The sequence below is a fragment of the Sitodiplosis mosellana genome, unplaced genomic scaffold (genome assembly GCF_009176505.1).
Source record: "Sitodiplosis mosellana isolate CC-2019 unplaced genomic scaffold, AAFC_SMos_1.0 Smas_scaffold_6392, whole genome shotgun sequence".
Taxonomy (NCBI): Eukaryota; Metazoa; Arthropoda; class Insecta; order Diptera; family Cecidomyiidae; genus Sitodiplosis; species Sitodiplosis mosellana.
The window spans coordinates 1-10,028 of NW_022601623.1; the positions used below are offsets into that span (position 1 = coordinate 1).

The 10,028-nt window shown below is 32.8% G+C and overlaps 1 protein-coding gene and 1 long non-coding RNA gene across 2 annotated transcripts; both read right to left on the reverse strand.

The window, feature by feature from the left end:
• LOC129579669 (uncharacterized) lies at positions 1 to 2,840 on the reverse strand. Its single transcript, XR_008689272.1, has 3 exons — positions 2,725 to 2,840; positions 753 to 2,469; positions 1 to 38 (listed from the first exon to the last, which is right to left on the reverse strand). It is a non-coding gene; the product is annotated as an uncharacterized LOC129579669 (long non-coding RNA).
• A 3,041-nt stretch (positions 2,841 to 5,881) lies between these two features.
• On the reverse strand, positions 5,882 to 10,022 carry LOC129579667 (alpha-1,3-mannosyl-glycoprotein 4-beta-N-acetylglucosaminyltransferase B-like). The gene is made up of 6 exons (XM_055469832.1): positions 9,894 to 10,022; positions 9,665 to 9,795; positions 9,165 to 9,466; positions 8,958 to 9,062; positions 8,729 to 8,885; positions 5,882 to 8,617 (listed from the first exon to the last, which is right to left on the reverse strand). Exons 1-6 carry the CDS (start codon positions 9,970 to 9,972, stop codon positions 8,591 to 8,593), a joined length of 801 nt encoding a protein of 266 aa, XP_055325807.1. The 5' UTR covers positions 9,973 to 10,022; the 3' UTR covers positions 5,882 to 8,590.
• Between the last annotated feature and the right edge of the window lie 6 nt (positions 10,023 to 10,028).

The following is a 10,028-nucleotide window of genomic DNA, read 5'->3' on the forward strand; positions in this document are numbered from 1 at the left end:
AGCTAAACGCTGAGACATTGTCAGTTCAGCCGATAAATCTATACAAAGAGGAAAGAAATTCAATCAAACTATTTAATTCGAAAAATATTTTCTATAAAAACCAAATTGTTGATTTTTTGTGTGAGTTTGTGTGCCGTGATTTGAAAATCAAATTGAACAAAAACTTGAAAATTGTTTAAATTGATTATGAAAATAGAAAAACCCAAAGGGTTAGACACAAATTCATACTCAACAAACACTTGGCAATACTAGAATCTACTCGGTGCTACTCGGAACTACTCGGTGCAAAATGAGACAAATTCGTCGAAACTTGTACGTTAGAAAACTGTGAAAACTACCCCCTTGGAAAAACCCCACCATCTCTCCCAAAATTTTTCATCAATTTCGATTTCGACTAACGTAATTTACACTCAAGTAGCTACTTTGTGTATAAAAACGCCATTTATGTAGTACTCATGGAAACTCAGTACTATTAGGTAAATAAAACGACGATCATGTGGTGTGAATGCTTTGAATCAATTGATCGCAAAATGATTGACCAACATGTTGGATGAGCGGCGGAAGTTGCAAGTGAAGTTGATAACAGTAATTGTCTCGAGTTCCAACATATACAAACTGGTAATTTTCTAAATCCATTACCAAATTGTATCGATCTGGATTTACGATTTTTTATTCTTTTGAAATTATGATCGCAATTTAAAGTTTTTTTTACGAAAATGTAACAAAATTTTCAAAAAAATCACTATACTGACCGGGTCTTATAAGCAGCATCATTAAAGTGAATGGAATCATCATTATACAAAAAGCCAATATAAGTAAGCATCCACGTTGGCGTAGAGGCGATGTTGTCAGTCCCATTTTCATCGTGACAAACTTTGAGCACCTAAGTCGAGAAAAACTGCGTATAGCATTAATTTTTGCTGTACTTTATCTAAATACAAATCTATGTTAACCACCAATGTGTTGTGTTTACTTCAAATTTAAAATTGTATGACATTTCGAACTATCAAGTTGAACTTAACATTCGAAGTGGACAATTTTTTTTTCAAATGTGCGTAGAATCCAAATTCTATTTTGTTTAGACATTAATTAATACGACACATGTTTTTTCACTCTTCCTTGAGAAATTTTAAAACTACGAAGAGGAGGAACTGCATCATTACTTTTCAAAAGTTATGATTAAGCGTTCCATTAAATTCGCCATTTTCAGTGTACAGCTTATTGTTTAAACTAGTTTGCATGCCATTTACTCCCATTTCTAATGGTTTTTCACATATAATTGCTTCTACAAAAGCGTTTAGTGGGCCATTTTACATGGAATTAGACTTGTCCGGAATAGAATTTTTCATTATTAGTGTGTGATGATGCAATTTCTCATAATTTGAATCTTATTTTCACGTCGTTTTGGAATTTTTCAAGGGAAAGAGTAAAAAAACGTGTGTCGTACGGTTTTATAATCTATACTAAATAAAAGTTAGATAGATTTCATGCAAAGGAATGAATTGTTTTATCAGTTTCATTTGTATTATCTTTCCAATATGATAGATAAGCTGCACGCATTTAACTAATCAATGCTTAAATAAGTTGGGTTTATGATATAGCTACCACTCAAAGCACAATTCTATGCCGATGATGGCATGCTTATTTTTGAAGTGGACTCATTCCAGGAACTAGAAAACAATATACCACCCGCTTATTGTCAGAATTTGAACAATTGTAGAGCACCATCCATAATTGACGGCAAAATCAGCTGTAAATAGCCGTAAGTGATTTCGACATATTGTGAAATGTTGCGAAATCACACCAATTAGTGCTGAATTTTGCCGTCATTTATGGACGGCGCTCTACAACTTCACACTTCGTATTTTGTATGTATTCAATATACTTAATGATAATCCACAAATCTAGGTTAGATTGAGAGCAGTGTATGTTTTTCGACGACTTATATTTTGATAAAGTATGTTTCACTCGTGGTTTTTTGGGAATTTTCATTTTATTGAGAAGATCAATTGAAATTCGCAGAAATTGTTGATCTTGTCAAACTGTACAACTTTGCGGAAGAGTATATCGTTCATCTGTTCAAGAAAATAAATTATTTCAGGATTTGCTCACCGGCGGTAAGTCACCGCTTGAAAATCTACTCTACTTATCCAATACAAAGTATGTGAAGCATACACCACTCTCAATCTCACCCATTTAAATTTAAAACGCATATAGTAATTATAATTACTATTAGCATTTTTGTATTTTTCAAATATTCATCCCGATGAAGAGCAGAGACTGGATCGAGCATAAAAATATACTTGTATAGATATTTCATGACAGTATAGCTAGGCAGCATGCAGGGCACACAATTCATCATTTGTGAGAAAAAATTCGGTTGAGAGTGTTCTCATTCCTTATTCAGTTCCATTTCTTTCCGTATTCGTATCCATTCCTTAAAGTACGAAACTAGCCTATTTCCGTTTCCTGCAAAGTCAATAACGAAATCGGAACGGAATTTATGAGACCTCATTATAAATCTTCCCTTAAAATCAACGAAGCTTCTAACAAAGATGGCAGAACGGGCAAAAAATTGAAAAAAAAATTATAACTTCAATAAATTTGAAAAAAAAAATTGGACAAAACTTGCAATGAAATTTATGAAGGTAAGAAAAAAATTGGTTTTTGGACGCAAACTGACACAAACATATAACTTGATTTTTGTAAATTGAAACCAAACACCTTATTGTCAATTTAAGATAATTTATTGTATGAGACAACTGGCTCGACAGCTCATGCTATCATTATCAGTCGCAATTTTAAACTACGTATTAAAATTAAGTACGTTCATGCGAGAAGAGAATCCCAAAAAGAAAACCATTTACAAAAACAATAACTTAATAAAAAAAAGCATACAAACAAAGTATAAATAAGAGACAGTGTGCAAGCGAGAGTGTAAAAACGAGAAGAAAAATGTGGACCAATGTTTACATTATTATTTTTGTCTGAAAAAATATGTTTAATCGTTTCGGATTGGATCCGAGTTCGTTTAATTTGATTAATTATTGGTGCTATTAACTCTAGGGAGAGAAATGCACATGGACACGCACATACATTCCACGCTTGTTTTAAATTACATCCTATACTTTCGCAAATATTTACTCGAGTTATTAGCTTAGTAGTGAGCGGAAGAGTCGTTAATTATTTTAAGTGAATTCTTCCTTCAGATGATCATAGAATCAATTTCCACAATATCAATATTCAATCCCAATCTGTTTGGTTTCAGAATTAAAATTCCTTTTTTACTAAATGAAGAAGTTGGCAAGGCACAGAGAGAAAAAGTACTCAGAATAAATTATGCTTCTAAATAAATTATCAATTCTAATTAGCATTTGTTTCATAATCTTGTTGCGTGCACACTTTTTCTTCTCTTCTCATTCCCCTCTGGCAATGGCAGCACAGTTCATGTGTTAACATCATCCCAGTGATATTTCCACGGGGAAAACAATGTTCGAGCATTTCGATGTAACTCATCGGGAATTCAATTAATGAGCTACCTGTGTCGCTGCCGCTCCCTGTGAATGTGTATGTTTTATTCGCATTAGCCATGTAATGTCTCTCCAAATCATTCTTGACTCTTTTTTCGAGCATAACAAAAATCAACTGATTCCAATTGTTGTCATAACTGTATGCGATAATATTGTCATTTCTGCTATTTAGTCTAAGTGCATCCGAATCTTTAATCCTATTATCTCATCTTCAATTTGGAAAAAAGCACTGGGAATTCAGCGGAAAAATACAATAACTCTAATTTAGAGATGGTGAGAGAGAGAAAGAGTAGAAGAAAGATTTCCAACATAACTTTAACGTATATAAACTTAAGTTATCATGTGTGAGTACATCCGAGTATTACATTCTTGTAACATTGTGTGAAACATTTTGTTTTCAGTTGGAAACACTTGGATCGTACAATGCTTCGCTACTCCGTTACACCTGTGCCACTGTCGACGACTGAAATAAAACAGCGATAACATTGGAACCAACTGTGCACACATTGCGAATGATTGAAATTTGCAGTAAATTGCGTACATCCAGACTCTATATAGAATCTTTTAACGAAACAAACAACCAATGCAAATGGAAATACTATACTTCATACAGTAAGAAATTCAATAAGAGACAGAGTGAGCAGAAAACCAGAACGCAGATCGTCGCTTCGCTCCGCTCTGCGTTCTTGAAGCTTATAAATTTAAATTTAAGGAGTTTAATTAATTTGATGTTTCTCATCAAATTATTGTCGTGAGCACTACATGGAATGTAGTTTTAATCGTTGGAAATGTCTGTTTTACAAGTTTTAGTTATAAATCATTTTAATATTGTCAAAAATAATTAAATAAATTCATATGATGATATTGTATTCTTCACTTATGTGTTTTATGTACAATGTACATTCAATGTGAATGATCATCGTACATTATTTCACATTGGCAACGAAAAAAGTGTCAACATTTTTATTTGAGTTATCTCAAAATTGAATTACATGAACATGATTTCATTTCATTTTTGCCATTAGGCGTAATTGCTTCATTTTAAATAAAAATTATGGATATTAAAATGAATTAGTTTACGGTCCAAAAAAATCTCCTAAAGACTATTAAAAAAATTTCGGGGAAAAAAACAACTACAGTAGCCTACATTCCATGTAGTGCTAAAAAGAACATGAAATAAAAACCCAGCCGGCAACCAACAAACAATGTGAAACAAGTAAATCTGTTTTGTATTGTTTTTACTCAATATTCGATGCTCCAATCGCTCACTCAAATTGCTTGAAACAATGGATTGACTGGCAAAACAACGGATCAATGATTGAATGGAAAATAACTATAGCTGTGTATCCAATGGATGAGGGACGTTTTCATTCATGTTATTCATTAGAGCACTGAAACTTTGATGGGTTCAAGAGTTTTAGCCTCATCATACTCAAATGCTAGAAGAATCAAGTTCCTTTTCAATACAAAGACAAAGAAAAACTGCATAAATTATGAAATTTGTGATGCTTTATATTTTTGATATACACATACATATTCGTTTTATTGGATACAAAAAATAAACTGTAACAGAATTTGTCGCTTCATTTTACTGCAAATGAGTATTTTTCTTTCGTTTTGCAAAATGAATTGATTTTATTTCGTACAATCGAGTATAATTTCCATAGCTGCGCAACTAGCGATTTAATACAGCTGGCGCCATCTGGAATTTCTGTGTAAAGTATACCGAACTACACAGAATGTGTGTGATTTGTTGTTGTAAAGAATAAAAACAGGGCAAAGTAAACATCAGACGTGACCACAGAGTGTACCTGTTGCGCAGCTACGATAATTTCTGTCAAAAATCCATCGTTTTACATTACAATTATTTGTTCATTAAATTCGATATTCCATATTTCAAATGAGTGCTATTCATTGAATTAGTTTGAAAGTTGTCTAGGCATTACATCAGCTTAACTAATAATCTTTTTTTTTTTTAATTTGTCAGCAGCAATTTCTTTTCTCATTCTTATGTTTTTGTTTTCTTTCGAATTCTCTTTTGTGCGGAATTTCGTCGAAAATACCTCTGAATTCGTAGTAATACTTTCGTCACTAGCTAGAGATCTGGAAAAGTATTTTGAATTGAATTGTTGGATTATAAAAATAAAGTTGTAATAAACAAAAAAATGAAGAGTACAACAATAAATAAATAACTAAGTACAAATGTTATAAAATTTATACAAACGATATAAACTCAAAACGGATAGTCTAAATTTCATATAAAACACTGGACTTTTCTATGTTAACGTCAGACATCTATTACGAATTCAAGAGGGCATTTAATCGATAAATAACATAAAGTTCAAATAAAATATGGTGAGTGCTACAATCGTTTATATTTGATGATGCGTTTTTTTGTGGCTTAACATTTCTCAGCAAACTCGATATGCAAATAATTTTCAAAAACAATTGATAATTTTTTCAATATCCAATGAAAGCATATCATATCCTATACACACATTTTGGGAGCTTGGTGATGTTGGTCAATATCATTATAATTATTCACATTTATTTGATTTTTCTTTTATTTTATAACAGTTATTTTGCTATATGTTTAAGTCCTTGTCCAAATCGGCTAATCAAATTGGTTCTACTATAGTTACATTACCAATTGTTGTAATTTGCCATGATTGAATTTCAGTTTGAGCTAATAGTATGTATCTACTGCCTATTTGAATGAGACCAAATTTTACAATAGGACAGAATTTGATCTAGACGTACTTTGCTGTGCGTGCTGCCGTCTATGCACGACTTGTATGAGTGTATTTTTTTGTCTACTTGTTTAATAATATGCGGCGTCGATATACTGCATATAATCCGTGCATGCTATTATCTCTGCCGTTTAGTTTTCCGAAAACGTATGTTGGTTTTCATCAACAACGACTTCCAAAACTCAAGCGATTTCTTAACGTATTTCTTTCTTTTGTTTGACACAAAGCAACACTTTCATTTTGGCACAACCATGCTCATAGGAATTTCTTCAAAATGGTTTTGATGTGATTCTGTGTTTGATTTGTTTTAAACACCAAGTTCGTTTGAATTTCATATTATTTCATTTTAGACAGAAGAAACTGTATCATCAATTTTTTATGGCTAAAATATGTTGAATGTCGATCGAAAAAAAAAACATAGAAACCGATTTGATCGGTGGTGATTGTTGAGTCAATTTTTTGTGTTTTCCTCTGATGTTGACTTGGTTTTGAGTGTGAACTGGGATAAGAGGAAATAATATCATTAGACATTGAAGTAAAAAAAAAAACTGCGGGCAAATGTCTTTGAGCAGCGAGCACTGAGCACGCTTGTTTTGAATAAAATGGTTCTGTGTTATTTCATAAATGTTTGTTCAATGTCTTTCCGAACTAAATCGTTACAATAATCTTCTTTGTATATTTGGCTCAGGCCATGGAACTTTTTTGTTGAAGCCATTTGATTGAATATTATATCGATATTAGCCATTGATCACATATGAGCATTGTATTGTAGTTGTTTTGAAAAGAATATTTAAGTAAGCGTAAGTACCAGAGTTCACACCATTTTTTTTTTTCAACATAAAATGGATTGTTCAATTAACACTATGACTGTTCATCATATTTTATACCTATTTTTGTTCTTGGGGGACTACAGGCTATGTACTTCATATGAAATCTGAACTGTGATAAGAGATAACAAATTAGTGTCTGAGGCAAAGTTGTAATACTCGAGGTTTGCTATAATTTTGCTGCAACAAATATGCTTATCTCTTATCATTTCCGCGAAAAAACGCTAAAAATCGCGAAAATCGCGAAATTTTCCCACCTCTTTTTTAGTGAAGCTGATAAGAAGTAAGAGACTTGCCTCTTCGACAGTCAATGTAGAGCAGGTCGAGTATTACAACTTTGCCACAGATACCAAGTCGTTATCTCTTATCAGTTACGCGAAAAAATGATGACAAAAAATTCGCGTGTTTCACGGTTTTCTGCGGTTTCTCGCGTATTCCGCGTAACTGATAAGAGATAACGATATGATGTCTTGGGCAAAGTTGTGGAGCGCTACAACTTTGCCGAAGACACTAAGTCGATATCTCTTATCATAGTCCAGTTATAATATAAAATAGCCATAGGGCCCTGTAGTCCTTCAAGAACAACAGCGTAATATGTTATGCGACAGGCTGTATTTTACACATACTCACACATATGCATATGTGTATATGTCATTCGTGTAGAGAATTGTTCAATCTATACAATGAGACTTAACTTCGGTTGGTTTATACACTGTTCAGTACTCTTATTCAACTTTAAAGTTCGCTGGGAGCCCAGGATGCCCCAAGAACAGTCATAGTGTTAAATTTATATTTTCGTCGTATTTTTTCAAACATACATTTACCGATGGCTCAGCATCTCAGCATTTCGTATCTGCGGATATATCCGAGCATAGCTACATCGATTACACCCAAACACTGCGCTCTCTGTTTGTGTGTAAAACGCTCTGTTTGTGTGTAGTCGATGTAGCTGTGCACATCAACGCACGCCACTTATACAGTGACTTGCTGAGATGCTGAGCCATCGGTAAACGTATGTTTGTCTTTTTTGCTATTTCTTCTTTTCGATATTTTGTTTCTATTTACAAAATTGAAAAATTAAAATGAATAATTTAATTGTCTAGCATTTCTCGTTGAGGATACGCATCAATTAAATAAAAAATTATTTCTTAACAACTAAATGATATAAATTCATACAATTAAAATGAACAAATTCTCAATTCTTTTCTCTCATGTGTGTAATATTTATATCACAGTTTGGTTTTTTTTTTCGTTTAATACATAGTAATTTATATATAGCTTGTAAATCCTGTTTATGTGTTCCATCAACGTGTCGCCAAATAACAAAATGCGTTCAGTTTTAAAGATGTTTGGCTCAGGCGATATTGTGCAAAATTCGCACCGCAATTGGTCGAATACCTAATAAGCAAGAACTTGTCCAGCCAGATGTTTAAGTTTATGACAATATTATGCTAAATTCAACATGAATAATTCAGAAAAATCATCACGCTGCTGTATCTTGTAGGTGAATCTATTTTAAATAGGGAGATACAATTTTTATAAATAAATGTTTCGATTTATTATTATTCATTATAATTTTCATTTTCACGAAAAAAAAAAAAAACATCCGAGATTCACTCACTTCGCTAAGAATGGCCCAATTTTCGCTATCCGTGTGCACATGCAATCGAATTTCTCTAATTTTTCCGATTTTCGCATCGATTACTCCTTCAGCGATACCAAATTCATTAAAGCATCCAACGATTAGGAATCCGTCGGTCGTTAAATTATAGGCACTCCTGAAAAATGAAACAGATGTGGAACACTTGAATAAATTTCGCGTTGAGCTATTGATTGTCAAACTATTTTACCATATATATGAATTTTCTGGCAATGATGCTGGCAAAATTTCAACAGTTGTGTTCTGTTTGAAGCAGTCCGATGGATGCTCACTATTACCACTTCGAAATAGATATCTTTTAGGGCAAATCGAAAAAAATTAATTATTCATTGGACTAAATATTCTACAGTGAAATTAATTATCATAAATTTTGTGGGGAAAAAATGTCTGGACATACCTTCTTAAATTATAGGGCTGATGAAAAATAAATTCAACCAAGTCGCCTGGCTGCGGCAAGAGACCCCAGAAAAATGTCTCACCCAAGTATGCACGGTTCAATGTATGACTTTTATACGGATTTATTGGACTTTTTACGGTGGCTGATGGATTCGAATGCGGATAAAATGACGGAATTTTACCAAATTGTTTGTCTTTCAATTTTTGCACTTTGCCACGTAAAGATGAGGTCGTTCCGATATGCTGGAACAGCGATGGCTTGTAATGCAGCCATAACTTTGCTTTTTCCAATTTGCAATGTTTCTTTTTTGTTTGAAAATGTAGAAGAAAAATCATCCATATCAAATTATTGAGCGACTGATTTTCTATTGTATTTATTTTTTTTCTTCAAAAAGTAACTTCAACAAAATCATTTGTTAAATAAATTAAAAAGGATTTGATTGTAGAACATAGAACAGAATGATGACAATTGGCAATAATTGAAAATTGATCATTATATACCTGATCCTTTTCCCAGTTGCAAACTTTTGTATAAATCAAATGTTCCAGTAGCCAATCGACCGGCTTATCGTTGTAGAACATTTGAAAGAATGTGATCAACCACGGAAGTTCAGCCGATTTAAACATTTTGCCTGGAATTAAATCACATTGGAAATGTTTATTATATAAATTTTGTACGCGGCGATTCGCGAAATCAACATAATGAAAAAAAAAAAAAATAAGTTCTCACCGATAAATCCAAGCTGGCAAAAATCTAAAACGAACCATGGTTCCTTGCGCACCGTTTTATCCAACGCAAAGTTTTTCATAATTGTAACAAATCCACGCTTGGCGAGAATGTCATCTTCTAATTGCACATAAAACG